This window comes from Pinus tabuliformis, chromosome X (assembly GCF_031772625.1).
Source record: "Pinus tabuliformis cultivar Carrire ecotype Pingquan chromosome X, CPIR1, whole genome shotgun sequence".
Taxonomy (NCBI): Eukaryota; Viridiplantae; Streptophyta; class Pinopsida; order Pinales; family Pinaceae; genus Pinus; species Pinus tabuliformis.
The window spans coordinates 592,321,711-592,346,947 of record NC_142308.1 but is presented as its reverse complement, the minus strand read 5'-3'; the positions used below and the strand labels follow the sequence as shown (position 1 = coordinate 592,346,947).

At 40.1% G+C, this 25,237-nt stretch overlaps 1 protein-coding gene across 1 annotated transcript in view; it reads right to left on the bottom strand.

Moving 5' to 3' along the window:
• The window catches only part of LOC149141411 (uncharacterized), a 60,482-nt gene extending 37,274 nt beyond the window's left edge, over window positions 1–23,208 (bottom strand). Inside the window, exon 1 of the mRNA XM_089449550.1 lies at window positions 22,478–23,208. Within this exon, the coding sequence (XP_089305676.1) occupies window positions 22,478–22,754 (277 nt within the window). The 5' untranslated portion in view covers window positions 22,755–23,208. The remainder of the gene's footprint in view (window positions 1–22,477) is intronic.
• Between the last annotated feature and the right edge of the window lie 2,029 nt (window positions 23,209–25,237).

The following is a 25,237-nucleotide window of genomic DNA, read 5'->3' as shown; positions in this document are numbered from 1 at the left end:
TTCTATGTTGTAACAATTACTTGATCCAATAACTTCTTTAATCGGAAATATTAGTTAAGCAATTGTAGATAGAACATAAACCATATACACAATAGAAGACAACCAAGAACTCAATAAGACACTGTGAATTTAGATCCAATGACCAGGGCAAAACCCAAAATGGAAAACCCAACCAAATTCTTCTTCTATTAGATATCAAATGTTCAGTAGCGATATAGAATACAATGAGAGAATGAAGAAGTTCACCCAAATCTGAAGAAGATCTCTGATAGCAGTAGTTGATGCAAACATTGAATTACTTTGGCTCACCAAGTTCTGCTCTTACTCTTCAAGGCTCTCGCTCTATCTCAATTCTTCTCTAGTCTCTCTAGTTCTCTCTTTCTCAAGTTTGTACTCTTCTTTCACAAGGCACAAGTGAGTAGTTGAGAGGATGAGAGGCACAAATATATAGGAAGAGCAAGGAGCTTGAATTCATGAAGGAGTAACTCCCATGCCTTGAGGATAAGTTACATATGTCAAAATAGGAGTGTAATGTATGCCATAAAGGAGGTATGCATGCCTTAGTAACTCATGCCATCAAGAGGAAGTACGCATGCCTTGGTGACTTGTGCCATAAAGAAGGAGAACGCATGCCTTATTAATTTGAGCCATTAAAGAGAAGAGTAAAGTACGCATTAAAGAGGTGTAAGAGGAATTTTGTTTATGGCGAGTCAATAAAGTGTGTAAGAGAGTGTAGGAGGTGCATAAGAGCATTAAAGAGAGATAGGAATGAATCCATTAAGAAAGAGAGAGAGAGAGAGAGAGTAATGTATCATTGAATAAGAGAGTTCAATTTGCCATCAAGGAGAGAGATGTGAAGTGGCATGATTGAGTGTCAAGTAGGAGAGGTGACATGTAATTCCTCTTTAGATAATATTATAGTATCATAAGTGTAATAATAATATTAATAATATTGATGATTTAATTAAAAAAATTAAACAATTCAGATTTTTTTTTGTAAGCATGGCAGATCCTTTCTATTTCATTTCAAAAGCAGACAACATATACAGACATATCCAACAAGTGTTAGATGGCCTCAACCTGCCCACTGGGAAACCGGATCTGTTGGCCATCTAACTGAATGATAAGTCGACCAAAATTTAAATGTTCTCAGATTGTCTAACAGTGCATTGTACGTCTGAATATCCTTAATACTCCTAATAGCTACATATCTAAGACAAAAATTGAATAATTGTAAAGCCATCTATTCAAACTTTTCACAAAACATGACCATGTTGAACCGCCAATTACTCATCAAAAGAGTCAATAGGCGTTCGATCTTGGGCGCTGGAACCCGGCATCTTTGTCTGAGGGAGGCAAGGGATGTGCTTCTCGCTCTGACTGAGGCAAACATTTTGGAGTTGGAATTGGCATTGGATCAATTGAAATTCCCAGTGAATTTCCTAGAGCTCAGAATTTGTTTTAGATGGCCTAGCTGAATTGGACCCAATTCCTTTGGCCATAATGTTCTTCATTAGCCAGTAGAGATAAATCCTCTGTTGGAATTGGGTGTATCTGCCATGAGACTAACCAGGATCCTAGACTAAGAACTGCCATTCTTCCAAGTCTAGATCATTGTTTTCAGCTTGTTGCTTTAGTTCTGATTCCCAACCCGATATCATCAGAAGGACAGGAGGAGGCATTTTATAGTGGTAAGCCTGAGCAGCTTCCCGTGTCTTCCCTACTATGCCACGATGCCCTCTACCCCTGGCTGGCAGAGGTTGAGCCTGCCCTTCACCATGCCCTTTACCTCTGCTATGTCCCCGAACCTGAACTCCTCAACCTGTATTCCTTTTATGCGAGGCGGATCAGGCCATAGGACTGACTTGCAAACCAAGCAAGGGTACAATGAACCAAATCCAGAAAATTTTGATAACTACCAACTGAAAACTCGATTGAGCTAACACTTAGCCCACAACGAGACAGGGAAGTGTTGTAACGACTGCAACACCCTCCAAAAATTTGGCCTACATCCAATTTCGGAGCCTCCCTTAGGTTTTTACTTGATGTTTGCAAGCACTCGGGCTCACCCCGTGGGCCCGTGTTGAGTCTTTGCACCCTCCTTGCTTGACCGTTCAACGGATAGCTTTTTGCATATTGGTCACAATGTCACGCTTGCAGCCATGTTCTAGTCATGCACAAGGTCCTCGCTTCATGTGTACATGTTTTGTTCGTTATGTAAACATCCGTCGCACTCACACACGAAGTTGTATGCACTATCGCGCAAGCGTCGTCGTGGTCGTTAAACGATCTATCACAAGCATCGCACTTGTAGCTCGCGCCGTCAGTCAGTCACAATGAGTATGTGTTGTCTTGATGGTTTTAGGCGTCTTGTCGTCGAGTCATGTTGAGTGTGTGTTCGCAAGGTCATGTATGCACAAGTTCACTCATTCACACACTTAGCCATTTTTTGCTGAAGTTCGGATGACCGAATCATCCTCAAGCAGTCGAACCCTTGTTGAGTTGCATTGCGCAGTTTCAACACTTAGTGGACATGTACTACTACCTATAATTACGCAGAGCTTGAGGTTGTCCTCCAGGCAGCCTGCACTGCGCAATCCTGGAATCGACCGAACTGACTGTCACCCAGAACAGCACAGAAGTTTCTCAGCAAGCCATCTCAATCTGCGTTGCCCGCAAGCGAATCAACCAACCCTCCAACTGGTCAACCGGAGAGTTTGACCGGGCAGTGACCCCGAGACTCACTCCCCCAAAAATTGCACAAAAGCTGCAGACCTTGCCCGCTCTGTTAACTGAAGAAATTGCGCTGACATGCCAGACAAACACCCTGTGTCTATCCCTGTCTCCCTCAAAAAATTGCGCAGTTTTTCCAGCCAGTCACCCAGACAGCCGACCTGCTGCTCACCCGGAAAACTGCGCAGTTTTCATGAGCAGTCACCCAGCTTCCCAACATCCCACTCAACTCAAAAACTGCGATGGGGTGTCTAGCAGCCCAGCATCCCGCTCAGTTCAAAAACTGTGATGGGATGTCCAACAACTCAGCATCCCGCTCAGCTCAAAAACTGCAATGGGATGTCCAACAGACCAACCTCACAACATTTGCGCAGTTTTCACCAGCAGCACTCCTACAGCCCTTTGCCAGCTCCCCTGAAAAAATGCGCATTTTTTCCCAGCAAGCCTCTTGCAACCCGCTGCCAGCTCCCCAGAGGAATTGCGCAGTTTTTTGTTGCCAAGCCCCTCTGCTACCTGCACTGCTTCCTACCAAAAATTGCGCAGATCTGCCCGCCAGCCGAGCCAGATCCCGCAGACAGTCACTGCTAATCCAGATTATCCATCTGAATCTCCTAGTGACTTCTGCGCAATTTTCACTGCAGTGCCCAAAGCCCACATCTCAGCTTGAAATCTGCCTTGCACAGTTCGTAGCCTTGTCCTCTCTCCCAGTCACCTGCATCCAAAAGCGAACAACAATGCATCATGGTAGACTAGGAGGTTTATGGATTTGATGTCGTCTCGTCATGAGTGATTGCAGATACAGGTACATGGATAAGACATAACACGACGATGGACGGGATGAACAAGGAGAGCACATGCAAGGAGATTTTCTCACGAACGAACAATGCATGCGAGGAGATTTTCTCGCGAACGGACGATGCATGCGAGGAGATTTTTTCGCGAACGGACGAACATGTGAAGCATGCCAAAGAGTAAGCAAAGGAGCAATGTGCACAAGCAACATCAAGTGAACACCAAGACCATAAAAGACTTTGCACATCTTGCCATGTGGAGGTGAAGTTGTGATACACCAAGAGCACATCCATCACTCAGCAGCACTGCAACTCGACATGGACACCACCACCAGCATGAACATACCAACACTGTTGTGTCGAGTCATGTCATGAGTCATGTCGGCCACATCACTACTATGGGCCATACTGTTGTAAATCAATGTAATGTAATGTGGAAGTCCAAGAGACCCACATGTAATCTGAAGAGTCATGTAAAGTTGAAAAGTCATGAAAGTCAAACAGTCATGAGGGAAGTCGAACAGTCACAAGGGCCAGTTTTACCCTTGGCTATAAATACCCCTCATTTGTACATGCAATGGACTTTTCACCTTGGCTCCTCCCACATAGCCTTAAGAGTTTGTAGTCTTTTCTTTGAGGAGCGAACAGTACCTCCAATGCCCCCTTCACGGGGTTAGTGATGTATGGTGTACCAATGTGTCTTGGAACTTTCGCTTAATTCAGAAGCCTAATAACAGGCCAACACGTTTTCACACATGTATTGTAACTGTTGTAAGACTAATCTTGAACACTTGTAATGCATGTTGCTTTAACCTGTGTTAAAACAATTGAACTCTTTCAGTTGCTCTAATACATATATTGATGAAAATGTGTTGTATAAGTTGTTAACATTATCCTGTCCGCGTGAGTTGCTTCACTGGACATCAGACAAAACCTTTCACATAAACTTGTTATAATGACAGTCGCACTGGCGCGGACTGCTCGCTATGTGTGTACGTGCTATCTTCTCGTGTGTTGTGACTATCACATCCGTGCGGACTGCTACTCTGGAAGTTGCACATGCCCTGTTGTGTTGTGTGTCTCTGACAGAATTGGGACTTTTTCCCTATCGACTAGAGACTCACTTCCACCCTCGCTCTCTGCGGTGAAAGAACCTTGGCACAAGTAACACTATCACTCACTAGGCACGCGAACCTCGAAGACAAAGCAAACCACTCTCACGTGCTGACAAGCAAGAGCTAAGGCAAACATTTAAGATAATGGCAACTGGGCCATCATACCAGATGGGACTCCTACACCAAACGGTGTGAGGTCTAGTTGGGACTTCATACCGGGAGATCCCTTGAATGTTGGCGGGTCCAGCACCATCAACAGGAAGCACAAGAGCATTACCAAGCCAAAGGTGGTATGGACCTGAAAATATACGAAAACAAGATATAGTATGATAATAAGCAATAGAGTTAACAAAGACAAAATCTGCGACGAATTTGACTCGGCCACGACCCGATGAGCCGTAATTATTTTCCTTCAGAACCCAAAAACCCTTTATAGACAGGGTTATCTGCCAAACAAGGATATTCTTTACCCAGTTAACCCAAGCCGCTCGGGGCAGCTAATGAATCCTTAAGGAGACAATTTGTTTAGAAGCCCATAACCCCAGAACATTAGATAAAATCTCGACAATAATGACAAAATGCAAAGCCATCAGGGAGAGAAGAATTCCATAGAGCACAGAGAGACTATCAAGAAACATGAGGTTGGGTTCGAAATTGACAAATCTTGCTTCAAAAAAAACCCAGGGATCCTCATAACTTTCCCAATTCCTCAATTTAGAAACAGCCATGTTAATGCTCAAGTAGAGTCAAATAACCAAGCCTGAGAGGGTGAGATAAGAGCTAAAAAAAAAGCATACCCACACCGAACGCTTGCCGACTAGGAGTCAAGGATGGGGAGGAGCCACCCATCCTTAGCTTCTCTTGAAACCTAGAGAACACACTTAACCATAATCGACGAGCAAACAACTGTTATGGAGCATAACCACAGAGTCGAGCTTGATAATCTAAGCCCACACCTCCCAAGATAACTTACCATGAGCAATGTCACCTTTTGCATGCAAGAAGGAGAATGAAGGTCATCATCTGGCCACCTCTCTTTATATTCCATTAATGCACCGTCCTTGGCTCAGATCCCACTGAGGCCATTACGTCGTCTCTCACCCCGATCAGGGAATTAAACAATTTAGATTGATTAAGGATAAGTTAAGTGATTTTCCATCATCTATACATGATTACCAATTGAAGCAAGGTGACTTACTAATTTTGGAAAGTCATGGTTGCAATGATAGGCATGACGTTCTATTTTTAGAAACTCACTCTAGAATAGTCAAAAATGAAATTTTATTCAAGGAAATTCATCCCTTAGCTGCCAATATTCAACACTCCCTCTCAGTTAGGGAGGAATTTCTTTCTGACACAAGGATCTCTGCAATCTCTACTTTGGAACAATGATGTTACAATCTAATGAAGAAGAATCATCATAGCAGAGATTCTGTCATCACCCTATATTCACTTGGGGAGATTGCCACTTGCCAACACATGACAAGAATCTCGCACAACCAGGTCTCATCTCTGCTTGGGGGGATAACCCACTTGACAATGATCTCACACAACCAAGTCTAATCTCTACTTGGGGTGATAACCAATTTGTCAAGGATTTCACACAACCAAGTCTCATCTCTGCTTGGGGGGAATAACCCACTTGACAAGGATTTCGCACAACCAAGTCACATCTTTGTATGGGGGGGGAACCCACATGTCAAGGATCTTGCACAACTAAGTCACATCTCTGCTTAGAGGGATCCACTTGTCAACACATGACAAGGATCTCACACAACCAAGGCTCATCATCCATGACCACCCTCTCTAGGAAGGGTCACATCCGTCAGTCCAAGCTGCTCTTTGAAAACCAAGAACTTCCCTTTCGGCAAAGGCTTGGTAAGAATGCCAGCGATCTGGCCATCAGTCGTTATATGATGGAGTCTTACTACTCCTCTCTGCACCATATCTCATATATAGTGATATTTGATCTCACTATGCTTGGACTTGTCATGGAACACGGGATTTTCTACAAGTCGAATCCCTCTATTATTGTCACAGTAAATTATTGTTGTGTCCAAAACATGCTCAAACAACTCTCCAAAGAGCTTCCTCAACCATACTGCCTCACAGTTAGACATGCTAGTGTTGAGAAATGTAACTAGTATCGGTCTTCATAATTGTATTTGAGTCATGATGTAATGTATTTTTCAAAAAGAAAGAAAAGAAAAATTATTGTAAAAGAAAAATTATTTATAAGCATGGGTTTCATGCTTTATTTATTTTATTTCTAGGTCAAAGCCTCCATTGAAGGCTTCTAGGGTTTGTGGCATATGTCCTTGTACATGTCAGCATGCAATAGACCCTTGTTGGGCTTTGCTTGTCAAGAAAGAAGTTTATTTTTCAGTCAAAATTGTATTTTATGCCTCCTCCACCAAGTCGGCCTGCCCTCCAGCCAAGTCGGCCTTATTGAAGGAGTTTGACCTCACAGAATAACTATAAAAGCAGTGCTACTCAATCTCATTCAAACGTTCAATCAAGCAAGCTCGATCTATAGTCGCAAGAGGAAGAAAGAAGTGTGAAATACCTTGAAAAGGAGATAACCCTAGAGAAAAAGGAGACACTTGTCAAGCAAAAGGAAGTTAGAACTCTCTTTGTTCCACCACACGTACGAGTTTTTGGGTTGTTGCAGGAGGGATGAAGTTGCAGATATACAGTAGGGCCGAAAATTTGAAGCAGGAGGGTCGAAATCTAGGTTTGTTGCAAAATTGAAGCAATTTGACTAAAGTTAACTATTTAAGTTGGACTAATCATCTTAGGACACTGACTTGGTGGATTGGAGGAGGTCTTTTGGTCTAGTCAAAGGTCTTAGTTATCTCATTTGATTTGGTTCTAAAGGAAAAGGAGAGAAGTTTTGGGTTTTCCCCTAGAAGAGGGGTTTTAGCCCTAGCTGAGAGCATATATCCTATGTCTCTATTGTGTTGGTCTTCATGTACTTATGTTTTCGATAGTTGCTTGATGATAAGAAGATAAAAGAAGATAATAAGAATTCAAAGATAATCACAAGTAACTATGAAGACAAGAAAATATTTATGCCTTTATGATTTTCTAACATGGAATCAAAGCTAAGGTGAAGAAGAAGGGAAAAGGCAACTTTAAGGTCGCTCTCATCATCTTAAGGAAGGATTCAAGAGAAGAAAGGAAGTAAGTTTTCATCAAATAAGTTCACCCATGGCCTCATCAATGAAATCTGAGAACAAACTTCAAGGAGCCTCTAACTATAGAGCATGGAAGACAAGGATGGACCTCATCCTTACAAAGAATAAGGTATTGGATTTTGTTCTAGGAAAGGTCAACGAACCCTCAGATGACGCAGAAAAGGAGAAATACAAAGAAACTAACATTCTTGCAATGAACTTAATAGTGGATGGAATCAAAGACAACTTGATTCCCTATATATCCACTCTAGACTCTTCAATAAAGATGTATGATGCTCTCTCTAAGCTATTTACAATCAAGAATATTGGGCAAGTAGCAAGTCTAAAGAATGAACTTCGAACAGTTAAGATGACAAAGGATGATACAGTGTCCTCATATTTTGTAAGAATTGTACATATTAGAGATGAACTACAAGCAATTGATGAAGTAGTCCTTGAAAAAGAACTTGTGATTGTTGCCCTTCTAGGACTACCAAAGTCTTGGAATGCATTTGCAGTTGGAATTAGTAGTGAGAAGTATTCTCCAGCCTTTGAAGAAATGTGATCTACTTGTATACAAGAAGAAGCTTGTCTCTCCTTGGTAGAAGGAAAGCAAGAAAATCCCTCAAATGTCTATTCTGCTCATGTCAAGAAGAAAGGAGGATATAAGAAGTTTAAGTGGCCAAAGAAAACTCAAGGGAAGATTGATCTTTCTAAACTAGAATGTTATCATTGTTACAAAATGGGTCACTATAAGAATCAATTCCCCAATAATCCTAAGAACAAGAAGAGAGAAAGGCACCTAGATACAGTTGCTACCAATGATAATCCACCAAAGAAGTCTAGACTCTAAAGTAGAGAATTATGAAGTCAAGGACTTATTCTTTTAAGTCTCATATATCCTTTACTTATAATATAGGTTATTGTTTTAGTTTTTGTAGAATGTTTGTCTCTAGGATCAATCTTTTGATTTCTAGGGTTTATAGATTTAAAATGTTTTGTTAGAAGGTTCTTGAGTTGTTTTAATGAATTAAAGGGATCCCTCACAAGTCTAGGTTGATGTAATATCAAGAGGGAGATTCCCCACCTTTTTCACAAAAGATAAGTATCTTGTTCTTTATTTCTTTTCATTATTAATTCCCTCTATTTGTCTAAGTTTCATTTGTGCTTGTTTATAATCCTCTCTCTTGTGTTTTCCTTGGAAGGAAAGTTTGCAGGTATACTTTAAAAATGTTTGCAATAAGGATTATGGCCATAAGAGAAGAAAAAAGAAGCTTAGTTGCAAAGGAAGCCCTTCAATAGTAAATCCTACAAGGTTTGTAAAAGGAGCAACTCAAGGTATGTTTAAAATTGCAAAATTTGTTGAAATTCCTCATATAAGAAGGTGTGATCATTTTGTCTCGCTTTATATTACTAATTCTCTCATGTCTAGGGTTTTGAATCATAAAGATTCTTATTTGTTAGGGTGATTTAGATTAAATCAACCCTTGTCATACTCTCTATCCTTCGTTAACTTTGGTAAAACCCTAACCTTTGGGGTTCATTGTAAAACCCTAGCCCTTTAATGTTTAGGGTTTATTAATGTTATGATGAAACCCTAGCCTCTTAGGGTTTGTTGTTGATGTCTAAGATATATGATGAGACCCTAGATTTTTAGGGTTTGATAAAACCTAGAAGAGATAAACCTATGATTCCTAAAATGCGATATATTACAAAGCTCTTTACCTAATACCAAAAAAGCCAATTAACCCCATGATACTATGGTTGAAAAAGGGAGGAAATTCACTTCAAGATTATTCCTATTTTGAGAATCAAGATTTAATGTCATTAGATCAGCATATGATTTAGCACAATTAGGCCTAGCATCAAAAGCACTAGCCAATTAATCCTATAATACTAAGGTTGATAAAAGGAAGGAAGGAACTCAAGATTATTCATGTTTCGAGAATCAAGATTTTATGTCATTAGATTTTATGTCATTTAGCACAATTCTTACATTAAAAAAGAATCAAATTAAACCCTAAAAGAAAGGTATCTCAACAATTCTTTCAATGATGTCAAGTCTAAAATCTATAAAGATTAAATATAAATTTATTCACTTGGACATAAATAAATAATGGCTGTCAGTAAACCTAGAATCAAATGCTTCCATTTCCCACTATCAATGATAATCTTCTTGACCTGTGAGACAGTTACAACAAATATATTTATAACTTTGAACTCCAAATACCATGGTTGTGTTACACATTCTAGATTTCTAATAGTACAAAATAAATAAAGCTTAATTGAATGTAACATGACATGGAAAAATGATATTTTGGCAACCATCAATCACCAAAGCATCATGAGTGTTGACTGAAATTGACCCATTTGGACTAAGTCGGTCAGGGAATTAGATGTTCTCACACATATTGTTGCTCCATTCATTTGATCATGCTTGCACGGGGTGAGATTCAATGGTCAGTTTGAGTTTGGCTCTTTATATAACAGAGTCTCCTCTTTTAGATTCAAAGCCAACTGTGGTTGAGGCACCAATAACCAGGGCGAGTTCAGTGCTCTGATCTATTTACTCAAGCTAGCACTTGTTTGTCAGGTCGATTATTTGCAAGTCAAAGGTGACTCATCACTAACTGTCAATTGGATGTATGACTTAGTTCATGATTAACAATTCCCTCTATCACCAAGCGAAGTTGCTGAAGGAATTAAAAGAACACTTTAAGCTCATTGATTTTCGACACCTTTACAGAGATCAGAATTAAGAGGTATATCAACTCTCAAAAGCTGGTCTGAATCTGGATGATAATGTCTTTGTGCTAGAAGAATTTAAAAATCATATTACGTTGACTAGTAGGACAGATGTCCTGAACAACTTAAGTTCTGTTGTTTGTTTTGGATGACTTTAATCCCTAAACTTTAGATTGGAATACTCACGGAGCCTTGAGGGGTTTCATCTTCATAAATGGTAGAGAAAATCTTACTCAAAACCCCAATTCTGGGTTTTTCGCCCAACTGCGCCAAAACTTGCCCAGCAATGGGTATTTTTGGGGTTTTCCCCTTTTCAGATGGACTATATCCTACAGGGATGGATAGGCTAATGAGTCCTATTTTTCCTCAATTCGTTGAGGACATTACAGCTACCTACTACCTTGTAGTTGTTTTGTATTTGCTGTTGGTATTGTGATACAGGTTTGGCTCGATGACATAAGTGTTGTCCTTGATGGCAACTCACTCAAATAGCAGATCACAAGTTCAAGCTCTCAAAATAGTAGAAAATAAGATACCCGCAGGTTCCTGTTCACAAAGCCGCGGACATACACAAGTGTGCCGAACAAAAGCTGCGGACATGTACGCAGGTGCTCCGAACAAAAAGTGCGGACGTAAAGTACACGCACTTTCATGCAGAGAAAAGCACGCACGTGGGAAATCTTATGGTTGGTCCATGGTATTTAGTCCGACATTTTTGATCCTATGGTTTTGGTCCGTGGTGTTTGCATCTAAAGTATTGAACCCAGGTTTTGGGTCCCTAGTATTGGATCTCTATGGTTTTGGACCATGGTTTGAGTAAGGCCTAGACTATAAAAAGGAAAGGAGATCATTTGGTTGGAGCAACTAATGTGTTGAATATCTTGAGATGAGCAAGATCTGAAATACTGGTGATCGGTTGGTGAGTTATAGCTGGACCTGAATCAAGGAGAAACCTGAGCATTACAAGACGGATCTACTGATGGGTCGAGATCTCTTTGGCGCATGATCAGATCTGTAAATCTGATAATCTAGGGTATAAGTGAAGTCTAATAAATTATCTATACCCGCAGGTGTGACACAGCACAGGTGCGGATACCCGCAGGCTCGACACAGCGCAGGCGCGGATACCCGCAAGTTTGACAGAGCGCAGGCGCGGATACCCGCAGGCTCGACACAGCACAGGCGCGGATACTCACAGGCTCGACATAGCGCAGGCGCGGATACCCATAGGTTTGACAGAGCACAGGCACGTATACCCGCAGGCTCGACACAGCGCAGGCACGGATACCCGCAGGCTCGACACAGTGCAGGCGCGGATACCCACAGGCTCGACACAGTGCAAGTGCGGATACCCGCAGGTCAAAGAACTAAATACTGTGGACGTACGCAGGTTTCTATTGGTGAAGTTGCGGACTTTTTCTTGAAATATGTTTTAGCTGCTTTTGTCTATTACTGCAGTGTTCAGGGTTCTAAATTGGTGTCTGGTTACTGGTACTGTGTTCTGAGAAGTTATTGATTCAATATTTGTACAAGGAAGTTGGTTGATTGCAGATCTATTTGATGTTTGATTGATATTCATGGATCCAGTTTGAAAATTTATGAAACGTGGTCCCTGGAAGAAAAGAGAAGTCTTTTGTAGGTCAGCACCTACGTACTAGTATCTCAGCTAGTACAAGAGCTAAGGGGGTTGTAGCTCCCTTCCAGAAGAGTCTGGAGAACGAGAGAAGGTTGTAGCCTTCTATAGGTTGAAGCCTGCGTGCTAGTATAAGACTGCACCAGTACAGAATCATTGTAAAAGGAAGTTTCTAATTGAAAGAAGATAGAAACATATTGCAGCTGGTGGTTTTCACCCACATTGGGTTTCCACCTTATATCTTGTGTTCTTTTGTGTGACTGTCTACTCTACTTTTCTGTTCCTGCTTACTGTTATATGGTTCTGACACACAGATTAATGATCAACATCTAAATTATAAGTCTGGAAGGTATACACAAGTTTCATTAGTCAGATCTGCTAATCTTTATATAAGTTGAAAAAGAATTTGATAATACTGATTCACCCCCCCTCTCAGTATTATTTTCAACAATTGGTATCAGAGCAGGTCCTTCAGGAAAAGCTTGATCGCTTGAAGGAAGATCTATCATCATGAGCAACTACGAAAAAGAAGCATCTATCAGGCCACCAATTTTTGATGGGAGCAACTTCGTCTATTGGAAGGTAAGAATCACTGCTTATCTTCAATCTCTTGGTACAGAAGTTTGGGATATTGTGGAAACTGGATACACATTTCCATCAGCAACTCCTACAGATGTAGCTGGTAAGAAGCAGTATGAAACAAATGCAAAAGCTGTCAATACTCTATTAGGAAGTCTATCTCAATCAGAATTCGTCAAGGTTATGCAGCTCAAAAGCGCAAAAGAAATATGGGACAAGATCGTTCTGAGCTATGAAGGAGATGAACAGGTAAAACGAGCAAAATTACAAACTCTTAGAATTCAATATGAAAGTCTCAGAATGCATAATGATGAAAGTGTGGCTAGCTATTTCCTACGTATAGATGAGATCGTAAATTGTATGAAAAACTTGGGTGAAGAAATAAAAGAAGTTGTTTTGGTTGAAAAAGTTCTAAGATCTTTGTCTCCTAAGTTTGATTCAAAAGTTTCTGCCATAGAAGAAAAGCAGAATCTACAGAGCCTTACCATGTCACAGTTGCACGGAATTCTAACTGCTTACGAGATGAGAAAAGGAGGACCATCAGACAGGAGAGAAGTTGCATTCAAGGCTTCAAGAAAAAGAGATTACTATGAGGCAGGACATATGTCAGAAGAAGAGGAAGAATCAAATTTTGTCAAGAACCTTCAACGGGGAACTGGAAGATTCAGAGGTAAGCTGCCTTTCAAATGCTTTGCTTGTAGAAGAGTCGGTCATTATGCTGCAAAATGTCCTCATAAGGATAAACTAGACAAAGGTAAGGAACTTGTTAGATGGAACAAAAAACAGAATGTAAATAAGAAGAGCTATTACACGCATGAAGACAGCGATGGATAGTCAAATAGTGATGAAAATGAACAAGGTAATGATGATAGATTTTTTATGGCTTTTGAAGATGATGATTTCTTGGATGCTATAAATGAAGAAGGTCTTTATGAAGAAATTTCCAAACTTAAAGTTTGTTTAGAGGAAAAGAATATGATTATAGATACTCTAACATTCCAACTTGCTGAGAAAGATAAACACAATGAAGAGTTAGAATGTGAAATTGTGGGACTTAGAAAAGAAATTGAGAAAACAAAAGCCCTTAATCTCAGATTCGCTAAAGGATCTGAAACTCTAGATGAGATTATCAAAGTGCAGCGTTCTCCTCTAATCAAGACTGGTCTCGGATATTCCGAAGAAGCATCTCAAGCTCAGAAGCAAGCGCAGAAACCATCCACCTCCAAAAGTTACCTTGATGCAGCAAGGAGAAGTGAGCAAGTTGACAATCGACAGCAAAAGCATAATGCAGATCACTAGGTAAATCAAGGACAATTTACTTCAAGAATGATCAAAGATTATCAAGTAAATCGGGGGCAATCTACGTCAAGGATGAACAGAAGCCTCAACCGACCACAGGTAAATCATTCTCAATTTGGCTCAAGAATGGATGGAAACTACAATCATATGGTTGGTAGATTTGATAATCGCAGGAATTTCTTCAATGGCCAATGTTTCTCTTGTCATAACTTTGGTCATAAAGTTGCTCAATATGTTGCCTACAAGACCATCATGACTAGGGAAGCTCAAAAACAAAGGAGTATGATAGGAATCATGAAAAGAACTTACAATAACTTCTCTGCTCTTGAAAATGAAATAGAATGTTCTATCTGTAACAACTTCGGTCTTGAAGATTCTGAATGCAGAAGCAAGTTTCAGCAAACAACTTAGAAGGAGCAAGCTTCATTGAGTTCCAAAACATGGAAAAAGAAAGAAACGCAAACCGGAAAGATGTGGGATAGCCTTATATGCGGAAGGACAGGAAAATCAATGGTCCATCGACAGTGGATGCTCGAAACATAGGACAGGTAATAAAGAAAAACTTCAGTCATATAGTGCCTTAGAAAAGGAAAAGAAGGTCTCATTTGGAAATGACACCCCTACATTCATAAAAGGTAAAGGTTTTGTTCGTTTGAAAGAAAAGGTCAAGGCTGGAAATGTTATGTATGTTGATGGCTTAAAGCATAATCTATTGAGTGTCAGTCAGATGTGTGATCAAGGAACTGAGGTAATATTTCGATCAAATGGATGTATTGTTTGTGAGCTTGATACAGGAAAAACAGTGATCAGAGGCATAAGAACTCCAAATAACTTATACGTACTCAAGGGAGAACAACAATAATGCTATTTAAGCAAGAATGATGAACACTGGCTATGGCACAGAAGACTGGGGCATCTTAGCTTCTCTCAGATAAGGAAAGCATGCAAATATCAGGCAGTTCGTGATCTTCCTAACATTAGAATTCCAGACAATACAATATGCAAATCATGTCAATTTGGTAAGCAAACCAGAACTAATTTTCCTAAGAAGGAAGGATCAGCTAGCAGGCCATTTGAACTTGTCCACACCGATATATGTGGTACAACTAGGAAGAGGTCACCTCGAGGAGAAGAATATTTCATATCGTTCATTGACGACTTTTCAAGGATGTGTTGGATAGGACTCATGAAGTATAAAGATGAAGCTTTCGAAAAGTTCAAGTCATTCAAAGCTTTGGTTGAAAACGAATCAGATCGCAGAATCAAATGCCTCAGATCTGATCGAGAAGGGGAATTTACCTCAGATGAATTTTTCGATTTTTGTGAAGAACATGGAATACGAAGGGAATTCTCTGTTGCAAGGACTCCTCAGCAAAATGGAGTAGTGGAAAGGATGAACAGAACGGTTCAACAAATGGCTCGTGCTATGCTTGATGAGTCTGGAACTCCCGCAACCTTCTGGGGAGAAGCCGCATTTGCCACTATTACTATTCTCAACAAGACAAACATCCGGGTAAACAGCACTCAGACTCCTCACGAACTTTGGTACGGTAAGACTCCCACGGTAAAATACTTCAAAATTTTTGGAAGCAAATGCTACATTAAAAGAACTAATGAAAATCTTGGCAAGTTTGAACCTAGAGCAGATGAAGGCATTTTACTTGGCTACTCTCCTCACAACAAAGCTTACAAATGTTACAATAAAAGACTTGGTAAAATTGTTGAAAGTATTGATGTAGTGATTGATGAAGAAAGAAACACTCCTAGGCAGGTAAAATCTGAAGATCTCGAAGATGGCAAAGACTATCCGTCAACATCAAATCAGATTCATGACGAAGAAGAAACCCATGAAGCACCAGAAGAACAGATAAGGATAGAAAAAAACTCCATCCAGATACGTTTAGAAGAATCATCCAGAATCTCAAATTTTGGGGCAGAAAGAGGCAAGTGTACAAACAAGAAGAACCATTTCAGAAGCTTCAAGCTATCTAGCATTGCTCTCCTCCACTGAACTGCAGAATGTAAGAGAGGCTTGCAAAGATGAATGCTGGGTCAAGGCCATGGAGGAAGAACTCGAGCAGATTGAAAAGAATAACACTTGGGAGTTGGTTCCTAGACCAAAAGATAAGAATGTCATAGGGACAAAATGGATTTTCAAAAATAAGCTGAATGAAAATGGGGATGTGGTTAGAAACAAGGCAAGACTTGTTTGTAAAGGATATGCGCAACAAGAAGGCATAGACTTTGAAGAAACTTTTGCTCCAGTTGCCAGACTTGAGGCTATAAGAATGTTCCTTGCTCTCTCTAGCTTTCAGAAGTTCAAAATATTTCAGATGGACGTAAAATCTGCCTTTCTGAATGGAGACTTAAATGAAGAAGTATATATTGAACAACCAGATGGGTTTATTCTTGGAAATGATCCAAAACTTGTATGCAGACTCAAAAAGGCTCTCTATGGCCTTAAACAGGGTCCAAGGGCATGCTATTATTGGTTGGATAAGTACCTCCATCAACAAGGTTTTATAAAAGGATCGATTGATAGCAATCTATACATAAAAATTGACAATGATAAGTTGCTAATACTTGTTGTGTATGTTGATGATATCATCTTTGGTAGCAATGAAGAAGACATGAGTCAAAATTTTGCCTTGGTGATGCAAAAAGAGTTTGAAATGTCCATGTTTGGTGAGCTCACATATCTTCTTGGTTTACAAGTCCAATAAAACAAAGACGGCATTTTTCTATCACAAACCAAATATCTCAAGCAGATCTTGAAGAAATATGGGATGGAGGATTCGAAACCAGTATGTACCCCTATGGTGACAGGATGCAGCCTCAGCGCAAATGATGAATCGGCAGCTGTACATCAACCAACCTATAGATCCATGATTGGTAGTCTGCTCTATCTAACAAGTACCCGACTAGACATTATGCATGCAGTGGGAATAGTTGAAAGGTTTCAGGCAAATCCAAAGGAAACTCATCTTCAGGCAGTTAAGAGAATTTTCAAGTATCTTCAAGGAACTCAAAACTATGGCTTATGGTATCCTAGAGGTACAGATCTCACACTTCATGCATACACTGATGCGGATTGGGCAGGAAGCGTGGATGACAGGAAAAGCACTAGTGGTGGTGCATTCTTCATGGGTCCTAGATTAGTATCTTAGTTCAGCAAGAAACAAAACTCTATTGCATTATCTACGGCTGAAGCAGAATATGTAGCTGCTGCATCTTGCTGCACACAACTCCTTTGGATGATGCAAACATTGCAAGATCTTCAAATCACTTGTACTCCACCTATCTCCATTTTTTGTGATAACACAAGTGCAATTAGTATTTCAAAGAATCTTGTCATGCATTCAAAGACTAAGCACATACCAATCAAGTATCATTTTCTCCGAGAACAAGTGCTTGAACAAAAGGTCAAATTGGAGTATGTTCCCTCTAAGGAACAAGTTGCTGATATTCTCACCAAACCACTGCCCAGGGAGACCTTTGAATACCTCAAACAAAAGTTGGGGATAGTTGATGCATCATCTTGCTGTTGAATCTTGTCTGTTTCAGAGATTGTTGGTTGTACACGAGTTTCATATGGGGTATACGCGTACATACGCTGGTTTATGTGGATATAGTCGACTTGAAGAAAAACAAGGATGAGAAGAATCCGATATGGGTCTGTCAAAGACAATCTGGCACAAGTTCAGGGGGAGCATATATTCTTCTAATAATGCATTGTTGGCATTATCATAAAAGATCTTGGTTCAATTCTTCAGTTGTTTTGATTTCAGGAGGAGCAAGTGCAGAAGGAGAACATGAATACTGATCTGAATAATGATTGACAGATGCTGCTGATATTTTGTCTCTATCTTTCTTTTGTCAAGGTCATGTAACGGCCTATCTTGGTGCCCCACTATGCCTGGGATGGATAATGTAATATGCTTATTATATCATGTATCCCCACTTGGTTGGGAGTCGTATGTATGAGTCTTTGGTGATAGGAAGGTCAGTTATGCTGTATAAAGTCATATTTCTTTTGCAGATCTTGCCTATATGTCAGGGGGAGCTTGGACAGCACAGCAGAGCAGAGATTTCAGCATGTACTCAGGGGGAGCATAACCCTTTGCCCTTGATGTCAAAGGGGGAGAAAAGACTTTGAGTGACTTTGGGTTGCCATCAAGTCCAAAGGGGGAGATTGTTGGCATTATGACACAGGTTTGGCTCGATGACATAAGTGTTGTCCTTGATGGCAACTCACTCAAATAGCAGATCACAAGTTCAGGCTCTCAAAATAGTAGAAAATAAGATACCCACAGGTTCCTGTTCACAAAGCCGCGGACATACGCAGGTGCGCCGAACAAAAGCTGCAGACATGTACGCAGGTGCTCCGAACAAAAAGTGTGGACGTAAAGTACACGCACTTTCATGCAGAGAAAAGCGCGCACGTGGGAAATCTTATGGTTGGTCCATGGTATTTAGTCCGACATTTTTGATCCTATGGTTTTGGTCCATGGTGTTTGCATCTAAAGTATTGAACCCAGGTTTTGGGTCCCTAGTATTGGATCTCTATGGTTTTGGACCATGGTTTGAGTAAGGCCTAGACTATAAAAAGGAAAGGAGATCATTTGGCTAGAGCAACTAATGTGTTGAATATCTTGAGATGAGCAAGATCTGAAATACTGGTGATCGTTTGGTGAGTTATAGCTGGACCAGAATCAAGGAGAAACCTGAGCATTACAAGATGGATCTATTGATGGGTCGAGATCTCTTTGGCGCATGATCAGATCTACAAATCTGATAATCTGGGGTATAAGTGAAATCTGATAAATTATCTATACCCGCAGGTGTGACACAGCGCAAGTGCGGATATCCGCAGGCTCGACACAGCGCAGGCGCGGATACCCGCAGGCTCGACAGAGTGCAGGCATGGATACCCGCAGGCTCGACACAGCGCAGGCGCAGATACCCGCAGGCTCGACACAACGCAGGCGCAGATACCCGCAGGCTCGACACAGCGCAGGCGCGGATACCCGCAAGCTCGACACAGCGCAGGCACGGATACCCGCAGGCTCGACACAGTGGAGGTGCGGATACCCGTAGGTCAAAGAACTGAATACTGCAGACGTATGCAGGTTTCTATTGGTGAAGTTGCGAACTTTTTCTTGAAATATGTTTTAGCTGCTTTTGTCTATTACTGCAGTGTTCAGGGTTCTGAATTGGTGTCTGGTTACTGGTACTGTGTTCTGAGAAGTTATTGATTCAGTATTTGTACAAGGAAGTTGGTTGATTGCAGATCTATTTGATGTTTGATTGATATTCATGGATCCAGTTTGAAAATTTATGAAACGTGGTCCCTGGAAGAAAAGAGAAGTCTTCTGTAGGTCAGCACCTACGTACTAGTATCTCAGCTAGTACAAGAGCTAAGGGGTTGTAGCTCCCTTCCAGAAGAGTCTGGAGAACGAGAGAAGGTTGTAGCCTTCTGCAGGTTGAAGCCTGCATGCTAGTATAAGACTGCACTAGTACAGAATCATTGTAAAAGGAAGTTTCTAATTGAAAGAAGATAGAGACATATTGCAGCAGGTGGTTTTCACCCACATTGGGTTTCCACCTTATATCTTGTGTTCTTTTGTGTGACTGTCTGCTCTACTTTTCTGTTCCTGCTTACTGTTATATGGTTCTGACACACAGATTAATGATCAACATCACAAGTTTCATTAGTCAGATCTGCTAATCTTTATATAAGTTGAAAAAGAATTTGATAACACTGATTCACCCCCCCCCCTCTCAGTATTATTTTCAACATTTGCTATTTCTATTTTCCATTGGCATTGCTACTCAGGGGTCCTCAGGACTCAATACCTATGTAACACATTTTGATTTTGATGACTTAATGAGACAACTGCAGTTGCTTGTCTTTCTCCTATTAGATCATTGATGAATCTGTCACGATTGTATTTGTATGCATAATGTTACAACTTACAAATTTTAATTTACAATGTAGAATCTAGATCTATATCTGAATTTGTATCATCATGAGAATTTGTGTAATGTAAAATCATTGACATATATATATATATATATATATATATATATATCATGTGTCATATGTGTCCTGTTCCAGGGGTCTATGTGCCCCGACACTTGAATTTGCATGTCCCGTGTCCCCGTGTCAGGTAACTTAGGCTGAAGGTTTTTTACTACTTTTTAAAACATTGATCTCTCTCTATACTGGTGTTATTGCAGCTCGTCTGGATCTGGAAGATAACGTCATTGTGCTAGAAGAATTTGAAAATCATATTATGCTAACTAGTATGACAGATGTCCTGAACAACTTTTAAGTTATGTTGTTTGTTTTGGATGATTTTAATCCCTAAACTTTAGATTGGAATCCTTAAGGAGCCTGATAGATTCTAGCCTCCTAAGGCTGAGGGTTTTTTATTACTTTTTAAGACTTTGATCTATCTCTATTATTGGTGCTGTTGCCCGTGATGTATGTATTTTGTTTCTACTTGAATAAGAATAAATTATTTTCTCCGGGAAAATAATGTTGCTCCATTCTATTTCAAAACCCCATTGCTGGAGGCGAAGATGCTCCTGATTACTCATGCATATTTTGGGGTAGTTGGATCTTCAATAATGACTTGGATTTGGCAAACTCTGATAATGAGTTTTGTCTGTAAGAGTGTTTTAGTTTTTCGAATATGGATTGTCGTCTTCTCAGTATTCTTCTCCAAATGATTTGAGCCTTCATTCTCTTTGATGATTAAATGTTCGATTAAAGATTGAATGCAGTAATATTAAATATTCCACTCTGGCTTTACCATTTTTACATTCAAGTTTTACATTTGCAGTTTTGGTGTTTGATTCAATAAACGATTCAGATATGATAATGCTCCCAGCACAAAATAACTTGATTTCTTGTAAGAACATTCATTAGCCCAGTTTATATCATCTATTAAACATAAATTAGTCTTAGCAGGGTTTTAATTCAATCATTAGACTGACGGACAGATGGTCTCTGCTCTTGAGTTTAGGTTGGAAGGCTTGTTATTGTTAGGACTTCCACTTTTATGAGATTAACCAAAATTTAAACATTTAAACATTCTTTAAGTTTAGAATTTAGCCTTTGAGAATGAAATAAATCTGAAACACGCTCTTTCCTTCAATCAATTTTGGTGCCGTTAGGTCCAGTAAATACTTTTGGCCCTAAGTCCTTCTTGGTGTTTAAGTGAGGAACTTGTATAATATCATAGTTTTAGAGTAGCGTTGAGATAAATAAAAAACAAATTTTTGATATCGAGTCCTTGATCATTGAGTCAATTGACAAAATAGTCTTCGGCCTTAGGTTTAGGATTCTTAACCCATCCCACTTCGAATACAGACCTATGGATTTTAACCTTGTCAACTAAAAGAGATACAGATATTGATTGTTGCATCAATTTAGGATCACTGGATGCATTATTGCACTCGGTTTTGATCCTAGGCCACTTTTGGTTCGAGATCTTGTTTAGATTGTCCTTCACTTAAGGTTGACTTTTCCAAGCAATTTTGAATCTCAATTCATTAGATACAAATTTGAATCTCAATTCATTAGAACTAGTCCATCTTTCCAATCCCTCTTCACCAACAACCTTACAATCCTAGCTAAAATGCCATAGGGCCAATTAGAGTTCTGATATTTTGGCTTTAGCTGTATCCTGCGTAGAAATACTCAATTCCTTGCGTTAACACTTGTGGTTCAGTAGGATGTCGATCGTTGCATGAATTGGCTTTATGTCTTTGATCTTAGGTCGGTCTGTCTACTGTCTCGACTCTCGCAAGATTGTTGATTCGGTTTTAACTCGAACGATCAGAATTTGTGATCAACTGAGCCCTGCACTCAAGCAATGCTACCCAAGCTCTAATGGCTATATGGACCGCAGTTTGGGGCCCATTAAGCAGTAACAGCTACTGGATCTCTTCAACTTGGAGCTTTATTATCCATTTATAACTATCCTCGCCCTGGCAATCTGGTTTTATAGCTTTCAGTTTATGTATGGTATAGCTTAGCCATAGCCTTGGTAATTTTGTCTAAGACTCCATCGAAGTTTTAAGCATAAATGTATGAATTTTAGAGCCCGCAAAGTAATCTCATTTTTTCCTAAACCAAATTTCGCCAGCAATATCGAAAATTCGATACTCATTCTACAGAAGCCCTGCCCGCTACCCCCACCCATTTCTTCCCTTGGTAACAGTACTTAGGTTACAAGACATCACCCAAAAAAGCTTCGTAGGCATAGGAATCTGTGAATTGACTATAGGAAACCGCATAAACACTACCCTGTTTTCATATTGAATAGGGGAAAAATTGATCTTAAAGGAAGAACAGAGACAGATTTATGAAAGGAAAAAGTGTGTAAAGGGCACCACCTGTGACATTGCGGCCAGGATGATGAACAACGCAGTCAGATCCAGCTGCCATACATTTGGTCTTGCCGCATTGAGCACAGGCAGGGATTTTAGGAACGGAGCCGCAGAAGTAGCAGAAGGCCCTGTTCTTCTGGGGGCGGTGGCAAAAATCGCAAGTATAGAGAGCATTGCATGGATGTTTGCCCAAATCAATCTGGAATTGCTGTTGGGAAATGGCCTTCTGCCTCGCCCTCTGATTCTCTGCCTTCTTTCTGGCTCCCGTCTTCCGCTTTGGCATGTTTCTTTCTGACGAATCTCCTCTCGAAGCTCGTTTCAAAATCCGGTGTGCTATGAAATCTTTGATTGTTTTGGTTCTGGTTTATTCCCTTGTGACAGATACTATATAATTTATGTTCTGTTTGGCGATGTGCTAGGAAGCCTTTGATTGTTTTGTTTCTAGTTTATTCCTTTCTATCAGATGTCATATAAACTTGATTCCGTCTGGAGTACATAGACAATGGAATAAACCCAGACGTGTTGCCACTTTTGCGTTAGCGAAATGAAACCAGGACATTCAGGGTTGAAGCTGAACGATCCACTTGCGCTGTAGTTTTTGGCCTCTTTGAATCGATATATGCAATCCAAAGCACAAGCACATATTCCTACTAAATGCTGCTGTATTATGTTTGAATTCGAGTGATTGAATCCTACGCAGAATTGGAAAAAGCAATTGGTTGTCCAAACCATATCTAGTAACTTTGTGTTTTTTTTTTTCACTGTAACGGGGTATTTTTTGTTATTCGGTTTGAATTAAAAAATATAGATTTTCAGTGTTACAAAATTTTCCCGACAGTTACTGGACGTGGCCATGCAAAAAGCAGAGATGTGAGAAAGGCTCAAACCCGTTTTTTTTTATTGTGCACAAGGGCAGGACATTAAAGAAAATAAAATTTTAAGTAATGTGATGTTATATATATATTAATTTATTCAAATTATTTAAAATAAAATTAAAATTCAAAAGTAATAATAATTAATATTTAGATACAGTTAGGTTTGGATAAACTTGATTGTGAAATTATGGGAGGTTTTTGAGCTCCATGTTTATGAGAAACTATGGTTTTGTCTATGGTATTCATCTTTATTGTAGTCTATTTAAATGTGGAAAAACTCCATGTTAATTTGTCCTAGTGAATAAAGGGATCATGTTTTTCCATGTTAGTTTGTCCTAGTGAATGAAGGGATCCCTCATAGTGTTTTTAGACATCACCCCTTCTATCCGTGTTTGTCATCCTAACAACATTGTAAGATATTTTACAAGGATTTGATATATTACGATATCAAATCCAACAATATATTATTTGATGAAAGTTTTTAATTATATTTGTAGTTAGGGTTGAACATTAAATGGACTTTTGTTTGCTCAAAGGATATATATGTTGTACACCAACAATTGACTACGAAAGTTGATACGTACACTGACGGTATTGTAGTTCTTGAGGTTGTAAGATGTAGGAAAAGTATGACATCAAGCAACTACCACATAAGGAAAAGTATTGACATGAAGCAACTACCCCATATGCAATAACTTCCAGAATATAATGGGAACAAAGTAATATGCATATGAATGTAATTTGAATTTCACTAATTGAGATTGAAATATTTTTTAAATAAAAATTAAATTAAATTAAATTAAAAAAAAAAAAAAAAACAAAACAAAACAAAAAACAAAAAAACAAACAAACAAACAAACAAAATAAACAAAATTTATTTAGAAATTAAAAAACATATAATTTTAAGTTTTTGTATCTATATAATATAAGTACAAGGACAACAAAATGGCCTCTAGTGTTGGGAACAGGGATGGAGCTCTGATCTGTAGCTCCACAGGGTTTTGGTTAGGGTTCCATTCCCAAGGCCTCTACATTGCAATCATCATTGTTGCTATCCTCGCCCATCCTGCAATGTGACATCCTCACCGTGACGGTTTGCTATTCGATGTCAGCTCTCTCTACAGTCTGTTTTTCTTGTCCCCCTTCTTAGCTGTAGTATGTCAGTGATGGAAGAGGAAGTTGTTGATTATTCGGTGGATCTGAATCCCTACGAGCGCATCTGGTCCCATCCTAGCACATTGCCGAAAGTGTCGGTTTCTGGGCCCCCGTTCTCACAATCTCCACCGTGGTCGGGATCCATGCCTATCCGTTCGGACCCCGATCCTTTTGTGCCCTGCATTCCGTTTTCTGCTCTCTCCGTTGCTTCGTCAAGTCTTGACTGCCCTCCCCTCTCTCCGACCACACTTCACCTTCTCGCTTCCTGCATTTCACCCTCCCCGTCCTTTGATTTTCCACCTTCTGACTCCTCCTTCCATCCATCCATTTCCAATTCCCCCTTGACAGTAGGGTTAGACTATGCAACTGACCCCCTTCCTCATCTCCCGAGTTCTTCCCCATTTAATTTCCCTTCCGCTAACCCTTGGCAGTCATCCCTACCATCTGGTTGCTTTGAAGTTCCAATCGTAAACCCTCGGTCTTGTAACCCTAGTGCGCCGGAGGCTTTCTCGGGTTCTCGGGACCCCTTATAGGACCACCAGACAGCACCACGTACCAGCAAAGCCAAGAAGCCCAAGTGCGTCAAGGCCTCCCGTAAGGACCTCTCCCTCTGTTTCGGTGAAGGTGTTCAAATGGGTGAGGTTGTGGATACCACAAACAAGGTTTTGGTGGGAAGAGTTAGAGGTCGATCGTATTCTACCGCTCGCATTCACCTATGGGTCATGGAGATTTAGGG